Source organism: Macaca nemestrina, chromosome 14, assembly GCF_043159975.1.
Source record: "Macaca nemestrina isolate mMacNem1 chromosome 14, mMacNem.hap1, whole genome shotgun sequence".
Taxonomy (NCBI): Eukaryota; Metazoa; Chordata; class Mammalia; order Primates; family Cercopithecidae; genus Macaca; species Macaca nemestrina.
Genome location: NC_092138.1, coordinates 114,137,145 through 114,154,286, shown reverse-complemented (window position 1 = coordinate 114,154,286; position 17,142 = coordinate 114,137,145). Strand labels below are relative to the sequence as shown.

Sequence of the window (17,142 nt, the reverse complement as noted above, 5' to 3'; positions counted from 1 at the left end):
GGGTCTGTCTGTGGGTCCTAGCTCTGGTCTACTCTCAGTATCCCTGTCTCCCTGGGGGTATTCTAGCTTTCTGTGCTCTGCTAGAGGAAGGCACCTGAGCACACCTGGAAAGGGTAAGCCCTCACATCTATTTTTTGTTTGTTTGTTTGTTTCTGAGATGGAGTCTTGCTCTGTTGCCCAGGCTGGATGCAGTGGCATGATCTTGGCTCACTGCAACTTCCACCTCCCAGGTTCAAACAATTCTCCTGCCTCAGCTTCCCAAGTAGCTGGGATTACAGGCACGCGCCACCATGCCCAGCTAATTTTTGTATTTTGAGTAGAGACGGGGTTTCACCATGTTGGCCAGGCAGGTCTCGAACTCCTGACTTCAAGTGATCTGCCCGCCTTGGTCTCCCAAAGTGCTGGGATTACAGGCGTGAGCGCCCGGCCCATATCTATGTTTTTTATTAATGGCTGACCTCTCTGAGCCTCAGTTGCCCCATCTGTAAAATGGGAGAACGGCATTCCATTGTAGAGGGTTGTGTGGGTTAGAGACAATGTGTGGAAACACTTGGCTTAGCTCAGTACCTGCAAGCTCAATCAGAGGTGTCCATGGCTGTGGGTCAGGCACAGGATTGGTGCGGGATGGCGGGGGTGGGTGCGGCTGGAGCTCAGACAGAAGACCTTCTGAAGTTATCCACACATAATTACATTCCACATTCAATGGCTCCTAAGCCGTAAACAAGGAGACTGAGTTTCTCAGTATCAGAGGAGAGAGAAGACCTTGTGGCTGGATGACCAAGGGAAGCTTCATGGAGGAGACGGCTAAGGGGGCCTTGTAGGATGGACAGGACTTCAAAAAGGGATGTTCACAACTCGGCAGCACTTACTACATGCTGGGCTGGCCCTTCATGCCACTTCGTAAGAATGGTCTCAGCGAATCGGTGGAAGGGACTGCTGTGTTTACCATTTTACAGAGGAGGAAGCTGAGCCTCAGAGAGGTTCAGGAACTCACCTGAAGTCACACAGCTAGACAGGTGCAGCACCAGGCTTAACTTCATCATACCTGCAAAGTCGCTTTTGCCCTGTAACATTACACTCACAGGTTCCAGGGTTGGGACCTTTTGCCCTATAACATCCCACTCACAAGTTCCAAGCTTAGGATGTAGATATCATCTTTGAGGTCATTATTCAGCCGACCACAGTGATTATGTTCAGGATCTTGAGATGGGACGATTTATACCTGAGCTCAGTGTAATCAGAAGCGTCCTTATAAGAGAGAGGCAAGAAGGTCGAAGGCAGAAGACAGAGATGGAGGCAGAAGCAGAGGTCCGAGTGATGCGCTTTGAAGGCAGAGGAAGGGGCCAAGATCAGAGGAATACAGACGGCCTTGGGAAGGTGAAAGGGACAGGCAAACAGACTCTCCTGGGAGCCTCCTGTAGGAACGCAGTCCTGCTAACACCTTGATTTAGCCCCATGAGACTCATTTTGAGTTTCTGGCTCTAGAATTGTAAGAGAATAAGTGTGTGTTGTTTTAAGCCACTAAGTTTGTGGTCATTTGTCACAGCAGCCACAGGAAACGGATACCGCCCCAGCTGCACTAGCCTTGCCCACCCCTGTGGTCTTGTCGCATGGGCCCCTTCTGCCTGCTACGGGCTCTTCAGCGGGTCTGTGCACGTGGGGGCTGAATACCGGTCTCCACAACTTGCCTGTGAGTGCCTCCATAGCTTTCTCTGCTCCTCAAGCCTCCCCCCATCATCCCCCAAAGCCTCGTGCAGTACCCTGGACCTCATAGGCAATGAATGCTGGTCACATGGCGGCAAATCTGTATCTTTAATTTTATTGACAGCAATTGAGAGAACAGGCTTTTGACAGCAATAACTGCCAGTTTCTCCAGCCTCATGGCCTGGTTGTAGAGCTGGAATCCTCAGTGGCCAGCTGAGTGCTGGTCGGAAGTCGGGGTCAGCCAGCACATCTGGCCGAAGCAGAGGGGGTGCCAGGCCTCTGACTGGGGTGAGAGGCAGCTCCTACTCTGCCTGTTGCAGCCAGAAAGAGGCCCGCTAAAATCCAAGGTGACCAGGTCCCAGCTCAGTGGACAGCAGGCAGGCAGAGGGTCTGTCTGTGAGTCCTAGCTCTGGTCATCTACTCTCCGCATCCCTGTATCCCTGCGGGTATTCTAGCTTTCTGTGCTCTGCTAGAGGAAGGCGCCTGAGCACACCTGGAAACAACTTCTGCTCAGAAAGACCCAGCCAGGCTCCCACACTTGGCAGCAGGAGAAATGTTGATCCAGAGAGGGAAAGTGACTTGCCCAAGGTCGCACAACACTTTTGTGAGTCTCAAAACAAGCTGGAAGACTCCTGTCCAGTCCCACCTCCAGGAGACTGGAGATTTGGGCATGAGAGGCTGGCCTCCAGGTGACAGGACCGCAGGGCAGGCTGGCCAGGAGCTGGGAGCCCGCGCAGCCTCACTTGAGACTGTGCTGGCTCTCGCGGTGCCGCCGCAGATCCACCTTGCGCTGGAAGCCTTTGGTGCACAGCTCACAGCTGAAGGGCTTGAAGCCTGTGTGCTTGCGGCTGTGGGTGATGAGGTTGGAGCTCTGGCTGAAGGCCTTTCCGCACACCTGGCACTTGTGCGGCTTCTCACCTGCAGGGAGGGGAGGGCAGCACAGCAAGGGTGGGGTCAGGGCCTCTTCACCAGGCCTGCCGCTCCACTGCCCCGCCCCGGGGTTCATTTTCCAATAACTCCCTATGTTTTCTCTCGTGGCCAACTCATATTCACTTTAGAAAAGAATTAGAAAGGAGAGAGAAGCAAAGACACAACTTGGACCCTCCTCCCACCCCTACTGGATTATAGGGTGGTTAGGGGCAGCAGCCGAGTCATCTTGTTTATCAACACATTTCCAAGTCTGGTACACCTGGCACAAAAGAGGCACTCAGCTAATAGCAAGGAGGGAATGAATGAGCAAATGAATGAATGAATGAGTGAACAAATGAATAAGCAAATGAATGAGTGAGTGAACAAAGGAATGAGCAAATAAGTGAGAGAATTAGTGAACAAATGAATAAGCAAATGAATGAATGAGTGAACAAAGGAATGAGCAAATAAGTGAGAGAATGAGTGAACAAATGAATAAGCAAATGAATGAATGAGTGAACAAATGAATAAGCAAATGAATGAGTGAGTGAACAAATGAATAAGCAAATGAGTGAGAGAATGAGTGAACAAATGAATGAGCAGATGAGTGAATGAGTGAACAAATGAATGAGCAAACGAATGAATGAGTGGACAAATGAATGAGCAAATGAGTGAGAGAATGAGTGAACAAATGAATGAGCAAATGAGTGAGAGAATGAGTGAACAAATGAATGAGGAAATGAATGAATGAGTGGACAAATGAACGAGCAAACGAGTGAGCCAATGTGTGAATAAATGAGCAAATGAGTGAACAAATGAATGAGCAAGTGAGTGAGTGAATGAGCAAGCAAATGAATGAATAATTCGATTGCTAGTCTCACTTCTGCCATGAGATCACCAGTGTTGAGATTTTGTTGTTTCCTTCCTGTAATTTTTCCATGCATTAAGTGCACTTAAGCAGCACAGGCGCCCAGCCCTCTATCATCAGTGGCCTTCGACTTTGTAACTAGACCCCACCCCCAGCCTCACGCTGGGGGCCTCTGATGCATCTCTCAGGGAAAGGTGGGGGTGCTCTGCCCAGGGGGCGCAGGCAGGTGAGACTCACTCACCTGTGTGGATGTAGGTGTGCTTCTTCATGTCCGACTTCTGGTGGAAACGCTTGCCGCAGAACTGGCAGGGGTAGGGCCGCGTGTCTGAGTGGATGAGCAGGTGGGTGGACAGCGTGGACGAGCGCTTGAAGGCCTTGCCGCACATGCGGCACTCGAAGCTGCGCTCCTGCCGGAGGAAACGAGGCCCCGGGGGATCAGGCGCAGGCGCAGGACTGGACCCGGCCGGGATCCCCTGCGGAATAGGACACTCCATTGGGGTGGCCTGGAGGATAGGGCCTGGAGGAGCAGGACCCGGGAACCCCTCATCTCTGCCTCTGAGGTGAAACTGGAGCTTGGAGCCTCGTTGGCCTCCTGTGGGATTTTTCCTTGTAATCTTCACGGTATACCGCTTAAAATAAAACTCAATAAATGTTTGTTGATTGACTGATGGACTGACTGATCTCAGAAATTTTTTAGAGGGTCACATTTCATGACCACTAACCCAGAGTGAGTTCCTTGAGGCAGGGATGGTTGTGGTCTGCACAGCGGTTTAGTTAAGGGTAGGAAGTCTGTTAACGGCAGGTGTTGGAGACATAGACTCAGGGAGGTGGGTACTAGGGGACCCCTCCCAATCTGTGTCGCCCCCAGGAGCAGGGGGAGGGACCCAGTCGCAGCCCCCAGGCTCCCTGGGGAAGCACAGAAAAGGAATGGGGCTGGGAGTCCCGCGCAGGGCCAGGTGCCCACCTGGGAGTGGACATGTGTGTGCTGCTCCAGGCTCACGGCGTGGCCGAATGTTTTACCGCAGACGTCACAGGCGAAGGGCCGGGTCCCACTATGGGAGCGTCGCACATGCACTTCGAGTCCGTGAGGGGTGGAGAAGACCTGGAAGCAGGGGCAGCGTGTGAGGCCACTGGGGGCTGCAGAGAGGGGAACAGGCCTGGGGTCCCATGGTCTCTTCCATGCCCAGCTCCGGCCAAGTCAGAGTGTACAGAGGAAGGGACACTGGATCGCCAGTTCTGCTACTTGTTTGCTGTGTGTCCCAGGGAGGTCCCTTTTCCTCTCTGTGGCTCAGTCTCCCATCTACAAAGTTGGGTGTGAGAGAGGGGATCTGGAGCCCCCTCCTTGCCTCCTCTAGAGGCTGAATAGCCCGGTGGTTAAGAGCTGGGAGTTCGCCAGAGCTGGGTTTGAATGCTGGTTCTGATAGCTACTTGCTGTCTGATCCTGAAAAAGTGACTTAACCTCTCTGAACCTTAACCCTTCATCTGCCTCCTGGCACTCATGCCTGTCAACTGCTTAGCACAGGGCCAGGCACATGGTCAGAGCTCAATGAATGGTGATGAGGGCGAACGTTTTGATCATTAATCCCACCAGAGTCCCAAGGTTCACAGCACAGGGAACACCCAGAGCTGCCAGTGCGCTGAGAGGGAGTGCAGAGAGCAGCGCCCAGGTGCCCACCCACACCCCCCACTGCCCACCTTGTTGCACTTCACACAGTGGTACGCGTCCATGCCCGGGGAGTAGCGGAGGCTGAAGTCCAAGGCGGGCTCGGTGCTGGGCACCAGAGGACTGCCGTACAGGCTGACGGAGTGCTCCAGGAAGGCTGACTGCATGGTGGAGGGGGCCTGCCGGTAGCTGTGGCCATACGTTGAGGCCAGGATGTCCCAGGAGAAGCTGGGCTTGTAGAATGGGGGTGAGTCGGACAGTGGAGAGTCCCCATCCTGGGGTCGGGACAGCACAATGGGGCCCTCTGTGGAGATAGGGACACATGCCTGGTTACTCATTTAAACACAGGGGGCTGAGCATGGTGGCTCACGCCTGCAATTCCAGCACTTTGGGAGGCCAAGGCAGGAGGATCACTTGAGGTCAGGAGTTTGAGACCGGCCAGACCAACATGGTGAAACCCTGTCTCTACCAAAAAATACAAAAATTAGCCAGGGGTGGTGGCTCACACCTAACATCCCAGCTACTAGGGAGGATGAGGCAGGAGAATCACTTGAACCGGAGAGGCGGAGGTTGCAGTGAGCTGAGATCGTGCTACTGCACTCCAGCCTGGGCAACAGAGTGACACCCTGTCTCAAAAAATAAAATGAAATAAAATAAACACAGGGCACCCACTTCCCACCACCCTCCACCACCCACCACCACCTTCATCACCTCATGCGGAGGGTTTCAGGGTGTCAACCCAATACTTACTGCTGGGGCTGCCTGTGTCCCTGGGGCTCCTCAGCTTTTCCAGTCCAGAAACAGCCCCGCCCTCACTCCAAAGTGCCCGCCTCACCCCTTGCATGGACCGGCCCAGCTGCTGCTTCTTACCTCTTCCCCCACCTAGCCCGCATCTGGGAATTAGCTCCCTGTCTGGGAGGCCCGAGCGGAAGCCACAGAGCCCGGGCTGCATCCAGTGACTTTGTGGGTCCTTCCTGACTCCAGGGCCCCAAGGGGCCGTGTTGTAAGAGTCCCTTCATCCTTCCTCCCCTTGGCACTCCCTGGGGAATGACAGGGGGTCACAGATGGGTACCTGGTGCCGGGGCCATCCTGGCCAAGTTCTGGTCCTGCTCCAGCTCCGGCTCTCGCTTGAAGTTGGTCCAGTCCAGGCACTGGTTTGGGAATAGGGTGCTAAGGACAGGGCTGTTGCTCGGGGCCTGGTCTCTGGGCACTGTAGGGAGATAGGACCATCAGCATCAGTAGCCACAGCTTCTGGGAAGCCCAGAGGGAGCAAGGAGGGCACACCCTCCCTAGGAGAAAGAGGCCCAGATAGACATCCACTTGCGGCTGTTTCTGGTGGCTCATACTCCTGGGCTCTGCCCAGGGCAGGGGGGTGAGAAGAGGCCAGGAGGAGACCCTGGGAAAGACTTTGGACCAGTCCGTTTTTCTGAGCAACCCAACTCCAGCCCTAGATTGAGCCTCCAGTGAGGCCCCACATGTCAGTAACTGAGTACGGGCTCCAACTTGACACTCTCATCTCCCCAACAGGGCAGAAGGGATGAGGCATCATTCATGCATCTACTCCTTTTATCTGCAACCCATATTTACTGCACTCCTGCTTCCAGACTTGGAAGAAGAGGCTGCTGCAGGAGGGACGCTGCTGCACCCCCATCACACAGAGCAGAAAGGCCCCGGTGGGTTCAGCAGGGCGCCAGCCTTGGCTCTGACTCACCCGGGGTAAGGGCAGGAGGCCAGAGCGGTTCATCCTCCTGCACACGGGGCTGGTGGTAGGTGTGAGCCTTCTTGCTCTTCACCAGGAAGGAGCGTGGCATTTTCAGTGTGCACCCCACACCTGCAAGAGGGAGGGATGGGAGCGGTTGGGAAGGACAAGAGAACAATACTCCCCATATCTCAGAACCTCCTCCTGAGCTCAAACAGCAGCTCTACTGGCTTGAAGAGTGAGCCCCAAAGTTCATGTCCACCCAGAACCTGTGAATATGACCTTATTAGTAACAGTGTGTTTTTGCAGATGTCATCAAGTTATGACGAGGTCATTCCGGGTTCGGATGGACCCTCAATCCAAGATGACTAGTGTCCTTATAAGAAGACGGAAATTTGGACCCAGAGACACAGACACCCAGGGAGAATGTCGTGTGACAACAGAGCAGAGAGTGATGCTTCTATCAGCCAGAGAATGCCAGGCAGTACTGGCAGCTGCCAGAACTCGGAGAGGGGCACGAAATACTCTTCCCTGGAGTCTCCAGAAAGAACCCACTTTGTGGACACCTTGATTTTGGATTTCTAGACCCCAGAACCATGAAAGAATAAATTTCTGTTGTTTTTAAGCCACCTGTTTGTGCTATTTTGTTACGGCAGCTACAAATCCTAACTTCCCTCACTGCTCCTTCACCAGAAAACAAATACATCGCCCCCTAGAAAATGCTCAGACAAGCCTGCTCCCATTGGCACGATCTGGGCTGCAATGGAGCAGAAAAGGAAAGGCAGGGGCTAAGGTCTCCCTCTGTGACACACGGTGGACCCCAATTCTAGAAAGTTACATTTAGGTTCCAGTGAGATTCACCTTCAGAGGCCATAGAAACAGATGGTCTGAGCTTAGGTTTTGGAATCAGCAGTTCACGGGTTAGAATCTCAGCTCACTTGCTGTGCAATCTGGGACAGACACTTAACCTCTCTGGGCCTATTCCCTTTGCTGTAAGGGGGGATGTCGAGGCTTGCAGTGCTGACAAGGGCATCACAGGTGCTCAGTGTCTATCACAGGGGGCTCTGGCAGAGAAGCTGGAGCAAACGAGGAGACATTGCCAATCCACGTGCTCCTGCAAGCTACAAGCCACGGCTACAGAGCAGGGCTGCGCCTTGTCCACAGCCCTGGCCCAGACTCTGTTTCCTAGAGAGACAGGGGCCTTCTCTATCTGAGGAATGGGGTGGGGGGACTCAAGACCTGAGAGGAGCCCCCACTCCACTGCACCTGGAAGCCTGAAGTTTCATGGACACAGGAGAAGAGGCAAATATCCCCCAGCTTCCGTGGGCAGCCCAGCATCACTACTGACCCCACCGGTCAGGGAGTGGGGGAAGAAACCAAGGACCACATCAGTCAGGGGACCATCCCAGGTAGGGTCGGGGAGTGACAGGGCTGGACCCTGGCTTCCCCTGCAGAGCCCTCTGGAGCTGAGAGCCCCGCCTGGCCCCCAGAATGCTTCACATCCCTGTACTCAGCCTGTGAGGCTCCCCTGGGGGCTCCTGGAAAGCATCATCTTGTGGTCCTCTATCTTTTCTGCCCCCATGCTGCACCCAGACCAACACCAGGCCCACGCCTGAGGCCTCGGAAGAGTCCCAGCCCCCATCCCCTTGGGCCAGCCGCCATGCAAGACTGCAGCGGTGATAGGGTCCAGAGAAGGCGGGAAAGGGATCACAGCTGCTTCAGAACAGCAGTGAGGGCGAGGGTGATAAGGCCTTGGCCCAGGAGCAGGGTGGGAGATGGGAGATTAGAGAATGCAGCTTGGAAAAGGGCCAGGGACTCACCCCTTCCCCAAAGGGATGACCCAGAGCCAGGCAGAAGAGGGACCTGACTGTGCCCAGACCTCCTTCCCCCTGGCCCAGAGCCTGGGGACATCAGGAGTTTGGACTGGGGGCTCTGCACAGAGGGCCAAGCTCAGGCCCAGCCCTTGCCTGCTGTAAGACTCATCCCCGAGCCTTAGTGGCCATATCTGCTAAATGGGGATCCCAATCCAACCCCATGGGATTGTGGGGAGTGAGAAAGGACCTTTATCCATCAGGAGCCAGCATGGGAAGCGCTCAGCATGTGCCCATCCGCGCATCCCAGCACCCAGCCCACTGCAGGTGCATTCAAAGGACGGGGTGAGCCCTGCGCCAAGGGCTGCCGCAGCTCCCTGAAGCCAGGGCCGCGCTCAAGGCCCTGTACTCTCTGAGCTCTAAAATTAGGAGAAAAGACCTTGAAGACCTCTAGGGTCCCTTCCCGCGGTCAGATGCTCGGCTCTCTGAACACAGGCTCGGGCCGGGGGCAGCCCACGGCCTTATCTCCCAGGGACACGTCTTCCTCCTCCTGCCTCCTCCCCCTCCCTCACCAGGGCTCCCCACACCCCCCTTCCTTCCCGCTTCTAACTCTTCTATGCTTCAAGAAAGCCCCTGGGGACGCCAGACCCTAGCGGGAGAGGAGGGGACCCCGTGAGCAGGAGGAGGGCTGAGGGTGCGGGGTTCCCCTCGCACTTTGTTTTGAGGGGGCCTGTGAGGGCCTATCAAAATATCAAAAGATGATATTTTTCCCACATAATATTTATGAGGAAATCAGCTAGAACCAAAGGTACTCGCCGAGGCGTCTGTGATAGAAGGAGGCGCCCGTCAACCCTTGTGGCAGGGGGCTGCTTAGCCGGCCTTTTTTATTACACCTTTAATCCTGATGCTTAATCCAGATGCTGAGTCCTGCTGCTGTCCCATTTCATAAAGGAGGAGCTGAGGCCTGGAGGGCTCAGGACCCTGCGGCAGAGTGAGCAGGGCAGGACTGGGGTCTGTCTGGCCCCAGGCCTCCAAGCTCTTGACTTTCAGCCCAGGAGGTGGGCAGTTACTCGGTGCAGACTGGGTGCCAAGTGCTGGGCAGTGCCCGGCATGGCTTTCTCTCTGCAGAGGGTGTGGAGCCGATGTGCTAGGGATGAAAACAGCAGTCTGAAACTCCCTCACGTGCCTGTGTCAAGCAGTGTCTTCCCAGGTTGCAGGTAGGAAAACTGAGGTGTAGAGAGGAAAGTGACACCGATCCAGGGCTCCTGGCCTGTTAGGATTTTACTCTCAAGCCACTGTGCCACCCAGCACTGTGAGAGGTCCTCACAGCACCTGGTGAACACCACCTGCAGTACAGAGGGAAATGCGGGGTGCTGGGGCAAGAGGGGAGAAAAATCAGGCCAGGCGCGGTGGCTCATGCCTGTAATCCCAGCACTTTGGGAGGCCGAGGTGGGCAGATCACGAGATCAGGAGTTCAAGACCAGCCTGGCCAACACAGTGAACCCTCGTCTCTACTAAAAATACAAAAATTAGCTGGGCATGGTGGCGCGTGCTATGTCTCAGCTACTCAGGAGGCTGAGGCAGGAGAATTGCTTGAACCCGGGAGGCGGAGGTTGCAGTGAGCTGAGATCGCATCACCACTGCGCTTCAGCCTGGGCGACAGAGCCAGACGCTGTCTCAAAAAAGAAAAAAAAAAAGGGGGTGGGGGGAGAAAAATCAAACCCTCTGACCCCCAAGTCTTTTCGAGGCTCCTAAAAGACCCACGTGGCTCTGAAGAATTTCAGTGGGGCCAGGCCAGGGACAGACCTCCCTTCAGGAAGCATTGATCTTCCTTTGGGCTCAGGGCCCAAGGAGACCTCAGGTCAACTGACTCCAATGCCGGACCCCACAACGAGGACACTTTCTAGCGCTCACGAGCCCTGGCCAAGCACTTTTCACTTAGGCACAGTGCAGGGTGGGGCTGGCCTCTGGAGTTCTCCAGCTTCAGGAAGGTGATTCTCACGCCTACTCTAGTGATCTCCCCTGAGCCCCACACCCCTTCTCTTGCCTCCCCCCAGTGTGCTCTCCCCTGAGCTTGGCAAGTGACAGGGACACAGCCAACGCCACGGCCAAGCCCTCCGGCTTACAAAGGGGCCAAACGCACCTGGTGAACTTCCTTTTGGTCCCTGTTAGGAAAGTAGGAAAGGTTGCTTTTTTTTTTTTTTTTAAAAGAAAAAACAGGAACGAATCACCTATACTGTAGTTAATTAACAACCACTTGGTTTTGATTCACACGAACTCCGTTCTGAGAAAGACCTAAGAGCAGAGATTATGAAAGAAGCTTAGGATTTCTTCATAAAACAGAGGCCCTGATAGTATCGGACCTCCGGAAAGAGGCCCACTGTTAACATCACTTCATAACCCCCCGATCCTGGTAGAGCCCCCCGACCCTGAGTCAGAATCTCAGTCAGTGCTCCTTGAAGACAGGTGACCCTCCACCCTGGCAGGAGCCGGCGCCCTAACTTCCAGTAGGACTTGGATCAACAGGCCTGTGAGGTCCCTGTAATGAGGCCCCTTGTGTTGCCCAAGGAATCGAGTCTGATTTGGGGTCCTGGAGTTTGTGACCACATCAGCCACCAACCTGAGGCTTGGTTTTCCTATCTCTCGAAAGGGACGGTTGGGCTGAGAGATTTCTAAACTTCCCTTTTGCTCTAAAATCCCATGTAGAATTCGTTGACCTTCAGTGAGAGATTGAACCACCTTGACTAAAAGACTTGTCACTCGGGTTCCCTTTTTGGGAGGGTTGGGTAAGACTCAGCTGGTTCTCAGGGTCAACTACAGAGGACCCTTTTGACTTCCTTTATGTTTACAGACTCAAGGGAGGCCGGGCGTGGTGGCTCATGCCTGTAATCCCAGCACTTTGGGAGGCCAAGGCAGGCGGATCACCTGAAGTCAGGAGTTCAAGACCAGCCTGGCCAACATGGTAAAGACAGGCAACCCTGTCTTTACTAAAGATACTAAACTTAGCTGGGTGTGGTGGTGGACACCTGTAATTCCAGCTACTTGGGAGGCTGAGGCAGGAGAATCACTGGAACCCAGAAGACGAAGATTGCGGTGAGCCGAGATGGTGCCACTGCACTCCAGCCTTGGTGACAGAGTGAGACTCTGTCTCAAAAAAAAAAAAAAAAAAAAAAAGATTCAAGGGGAAACAACAAGACTTGTCCATGAAGGAGTCAGGGGAAAATGCACCCAGGTCAGGCTCAGGGGCCCCAGCAGAAAGTAATCATTATCATCATCATCATCATTATTATTATTTTGAGACAGGGTCTCACTCTGTCACCTGGGCTGCAGTGCAGTGGTTTGATATTGGCCCATTGTAACCTCCACCTCCCAGGCCCAAGCGATCCTCCCATCTCAGCTTCTCGAGTAGCTGGGACTACAGGCGTGCGCCACCACACCTGGCTAATTTTTGTACTTTTTGTAGAGACGGGGTTTTGCCATGTTGCCCAGGCTGGTCTAAATCATTATTTTTATTTGAAATTTAGAAGGAGTTCTCACATGTCTCCTCCAAAGCTCAGAGAATGCAATGTCAAAAGGGAGTGAATGTACTTCTGGGTATAGACCCAAAATCATTGGAAGGAGAGACTCAAATAGATATTTGCATACTCATGTTTATAGCAGCACTATTCACAATAGGCAAAAGGTAGAAGCAAGCCAGGTGTTCATGGCAGATGAATACCCGAACAACATGTGGTCTATGGCCGCTCTGAGTGGCTCACACCTGTAATCCCAGCACTTTAGGAGGCCAAGGTGGGCAGATCACCTGAGGTCAGGAGTTCAAGACCAGCCTGGCCAACGTGACGAAACCCTGCCTCTGCTAAAAATACAAAAATCAGCCAGGTATGGTGGTGGGTGCCTGTAATCCCAGCTACTCAGGAGGCTGAGGTAGGAGAATTGCTTGAACCAGGGAGGCAGAGGTTACGCTGAGCCAAGATCGCACCATTATACTCCAGCCTTGCAACAGACCCCGTCTCAAACAAACAAACAAACAAACAAACAAAATGTGGTCTAGCGATATGATTGAACATTATTCGGCCTTAAAAAGGAAGGAAATGCTGGACATGCTACAACATGGATGAACCTGAAGGATTTATGCTAAGTGAAATCAGCCAGTCACAAAAGGACGAATGCTGTGTGATTCCTTATATGAGTCCCTAAAATAGGCAATTTCGTAGAGACAGAAAAAGATAGAGGTTGCCAGGGGGAGGGGAAGGGAATGGAAGTTACTGTGTAATAGGTATGAAGTTTCAGCTTTACGAGATGAAACAGTTCTGTGGATGGATGGTGGTGACGGTCGCACAGCAATGTGAATATACTTAACACCGCTGAATGGTACACTTGTAAATGGCTAAAATTGTGAATTTTGTCATGTGTATTTTATCAAAATAAAAAGAAAAGTGAGTGAATGAAACTCTTTCTGCATATCTCTATATTATAGACTAAAGCAGCTCCCATTGGCTTGAATTCCTGGCAAGGAACACATGAAAAGCCTCCCTCTAGACTAACGGGGGGGTGGCGTTTGCTGTTGTTTCAACAAAGGGTCTGGATATGGGGGCACAGACAGTGAAGAATCCCGTTTCATCAGGCTGTTTTCCCTGGGTATTCTGGAGTCATCTGGTCCCAGAGCCTTTGAAAATCCTTGTACTGTCCACTAAGATTCCCACCCACCCTACCCTGCCCTCCTTAAAGCTTTGGGGCAATAGTCTGCACTGGTTTTGAGTGATTCCAGTAATCAAACCTAAACCAGGTATAGCTCTCCAATGTTCCCCAAGAACACTCCTCAGGAAAACCAAAATCTCACAGAAAGAGCAAGGAGAATTATGCATTTTCTTGTCCAAAGAATTCCTTCTGCAACACTTCTAAGGACAAGAAACTTGACACTTTGCTAGACTTGGAAGAAATATTTTACCTGTTGCCTACTAAGAAACATGCAGGCGCGCCCAGGCGGTCAGGTGCAGCTCAGTTAGCTTCTAATATCTACCAGACTCATGCCCACAGATTGTAACTGAATTTGCTCCCTAAGAACTCATGAAAGCTGTGGACTTTCTCCCCAGAAAAATGTGCACAGGCACATACCCACGTCAATTCTGCAGACCTCCTCTTTACAAGTCCTATTTTAGAGTGAACATGTCTCCCCAGATGCCTTAACATTTAAACTTGTTTTTTATTTTTTTTCTACAAAAGTAGGTGGAAAGGGCTAACAACAGTCTACAGGGAAAGGAGAGCTGAAACAGTACCTCCCCATGGCTGTTTCCATTGTTTCTGGAGCCTGGGCAGTGTGTGGGAGAGGGTAGCCTTGTCATCTCCCCTTAGTAGGCTCTGAGGGCGAGAGTGCCTGACTCTCAAAGTGTCCTGGGAATTGGCTGGGCGCAGTGGCTAATGCCTGTAATCCCAACACTTTGGGAGGCCGAGGTGGGTGGATCATTTGAGGTCAAGAGTTCGAAACCAGCCTGGCCAACATGGTGAAACCCGTCTCTACTAAAAATACAAAAATTAGCCAGGTGTCGTAACACTTGCCTGTAATCCCAGCTACTTGGGAGGCTGAGGCATGAGAATTGCTTGAATGCGTGAAGCAGAGGTTTCAGTGGGATCGCGTCACTGCACTCCAGCCTGGGCGACAGAGTGAGACTCCGTCTCAGAAAAAAAAAAAAAAAAACCCAAAAAACAAAACAAAACAACAACAACAACCAAAAAAAAAACGTGCCCCAGGAACTTTAGTTAAGTCCCCAGAGTCTGGGACTGTCTCCCAGGGGGAACACAACGCGGGCACTTGGAAGTGTGTCTCCCTGAGCACTGCCCAGGTCCCCGGGACAGCTGGGTTGTGGGTATGACTTTGTGCCCGAAGGTGACGTCTGTCAGCCTAAAATCAAGTTTTGAAAAGTGTTTCTGCACAGCCGGCAAAGGTGTAATTCTCAGCAGAGTGTCTCAGACAAGGTTACGTCCTCACCCTCTTTCTCCCTTGGCTCCTTGCCTTCCAGAGCTTTTCCAGCCCACCTCACCCTTCCTAGGACTGCAGGAGGAGCCAGGGAACCTGCTGTGAAGCCACCTGTGGTGCGCAGGCACATTTCAAAAGAAAAGCGCAGAAACGCATCCTCCAGCACTCACCTGCCCGGAGCTGTCCCTCGCCTGGGTTCTGCCGGAGCTTCCCGAGGTGGGAACTGCAAAGCCTCGCTCGGGACTGGCCTCCGCTCTGTCAACTGTGTGACTCTTTGCACAAATAGATACTTCTCCTTTTTTCTCTGTCTCTCTGTGTGTTTTTCCTCTTCTGTTCCCCTCCCTGATTTTCAATCTGATTATTTGTGTCAAAATCTGGCGGTGAAGAAGCAGCCAATGAAGAGAGCGCGGGAGCTCAGCCGTATTTGCTTATCAAAACTTTCCAGGACGCAAGACTTCGAATCCTCATTTCTAACCCTCGACACTTGGAGCGGAGCGCTTTCTCTCTGCAGAGAAATTCAGAATTTTGCTGGAAATTTTGAATAACATCTGCACAAAAAGAAAGTGATGGCTAAATTATTAAATTTTAAAAATTAAAGTTAAAAAATACTAACTTATAAAACTCGATTTTGCATAGAGAAGTCGTGGCTCTTTGGTTTTTTCTTCTTTCTTTTCTCTTGCCTTTTTTATTCCTTCCCTCCTTCCCTCTTTTTTCTTTCCTTCTCTTCCTCCTTTCTTTCTTCCTCCCTGCCTCCCTCCCTTCTTCCTTCCCTTCCTTATTTTCCTTCTTCCTCCCTCCTTCCTTCCTTCCCTCCCTCCCTCTCCTCCTCTCCTCTCTCTCTCTTCCCCCTTTTCCTCCCTCCTTTTTTTTCCGTTTTTCCCTGCCTCCCTCCTCTCTCCCTCCTCCCATCCCTCCCTCCCCAAGTTCAGCACCCTGAGGCTTGTGACAGCCAGGCTTGTGCAAAGCCCCTACTTCCCAAGCCGGCCACATTCATAGAGGCCCCCCTTGTCCTTGCAGAGGTCACATTTCAGAAGAAACATCAAATTTGCATTTCCCCCAGATATGACCTTTGAGCGGGTAGAGGCACGGTGGAGGTGTGGCAGTGAGTTTGGAGGCCAGGAGACGCTTGGCCTGCTGAAGCTGCCATACAGATTGAAGGCCAGGTGCTAGAGCCCGCGTGTGCCGCCCTCTGGTGGCAGACAAAGTGATGGGGAGGCCAGTGGGGGCCTCTGGGGTGTCCCACTGATGGTGGGGGAGCGGGGAGTGGGGGCGGGAAAGCTTGGCTGAGCCGGCTGGGGCATTTCTTCCCATTTGGCAGGGTGTCCCATCCCCTGGCTCCCCACCTTCTTCCTCCTCTGGCCCCCGCCTCCTCCCGCTTGCAGGATGACTGATTTATTTCTGGAGGTTTTGCATAAGATGAGAACGCCACAAACAGAGCACTGTTAGACTGCTTTGCCTGCTCTTCCAGCCCAGGCGCTGGGGAGATTGTGTTTCCCTCCTAAAGAAAACAAGTCTGGTGACAGGAAGCCCCGATTTAAACTGCAAGTCCAAGGTTCAAGATGAAGAAAAAGAGGTGTTTCAGGCAAGGTCTTTCTGCTGGGCCAGTCCTGGAGTGCCAGCCAGGAGGCCACAACCCTGTGGTCACCAGGCCTCAGTAATGCTGGGATGTCAGTCCCAGCCCTAGGCCACAGACAGCAGACCACTGCTCCCAGCCCCATTGCCTCTCTTGGTGGAAAGAAACATCTTTTTAAAAAATTATTATTGGCCAGGCACAGTGGTTCATGCCTGTAATCCCAGCACTTTGAGAGGCTGAGGCAGGCAAGGATCACCTGAGGTCAGGAGTTCGAGACCAGCCTGACCAACATGGAGAAATCTCATCTCTACAAAAAATACAAAATTAGCTGGGCGTGGTGGCGCATGCTTGTAATCCCAGCTACTCAGGAGGCTGAGGCAGAGAATCACTTGAACCCGGAAGGCAGAGGTTGTGGTGAGTCCAGATCACAACATTGCACTTCAGCCTGGTCAACAAGAGCAAAACTCCATCTCAAAAAAAAAATATTATTATTTTTATTTTATTTTATTTTATTTTATTTTATTTTATTTTATTTTTTTTGAGACGGAGTCTTGTTCTGTCGCCGGGGCTGGAGTGCAGTGGCTGGATCTCAGCTCACTGCAAGCTCCGCCTCCCAGGTTTACGCCATTCTCCTGCCTCAGCCTCCCGAGTAGCTGGGACTACAGGCGCCCGCCACCTCACTCGGCTAGTTTTTTGTATTTTTTAGTAGAGACGGGGTTTCACCGTGTTAGCCAGGATGGTCTCCATCTCCTGACCTCGTGATCCGCCTGTCTTGGCCTCCCAAAGTGCTGGGATTACAGGCTTGAGCCACCGCGCCCGGCCTATTATTATTATTTTCTTAGAGATAGGAGTTGGCTTTGTAGCCCAGACTGGAGTGCAGTGTTGAAATCGTAGTTCACTGCAGGCTCGACCTCCCTGGCTCAAGAGATCCTCCTGCTTCA

At 52.6% G+C, this 17,142-nt stretch overlaps 1 protein-coding gene and 1 long non-coding RNA gene across 3 annotated transcripts; one reads left to right on the top strand and one right to left on the bottom strand.

The window, feature by feature from the left end:
* Window positions 1-1,791: 1,791 nt before the first annotated feature.
* LOC105464071 (growth factor independent 1B transcriptional repressor) lies at window positions 1,792-15,097 on the bottom strand. 2 transcript variants are annotated; one of them, XM_011711736.3, is made up of 7 exons: window positions 14,799-15,097; window positions 6,856-6,975; window positions 6,217-6,354; window positions 5,177-5,448; window positions 4,446-4,583; window positions 3,723-3,954; window positions 1,792-2,622 (listed from the first exon to the last, which is right to left on the bottom strand). In XM_011711736.3, the coding sequence occupies exons 2-7, from the start codon at window positions 6,953-6,955 to the stop codon at window positions 2,444-2,446; spliced, it is 1,059 nt and encodes a 352-aa protein (XP_011710038.1). In that variant the 5' UTR covers window positions 6,956-6,975; window positions 14,799-15,097; the 3' UTR covers window positions 1,792-2,443. The 2 variants fall into 2 exon arrangements, with proteins under 2 accessions (XP_011710038.1, XP_011710039.1); XM_011711737.3 differs by having other exon boundaries at window positions 1,793-2,622; window positions 3,723-3,888.
* Window positions 4,537-7,290, top strand: LOC139358235 (uncharacterized). Its single transcript, XR_011612906.1, has 4 exons — window positions 4,537-4,602; window positions 5,196-5,391; window positions 6,672-6,860; window positions 7,153-7,290. It is a non-coding gene; the product is annotated as an uncharacterized lncRNA (long non-coding RNA).
* Window positions 15,098-17,142: the final 2,045 nt, after the last annotated feature.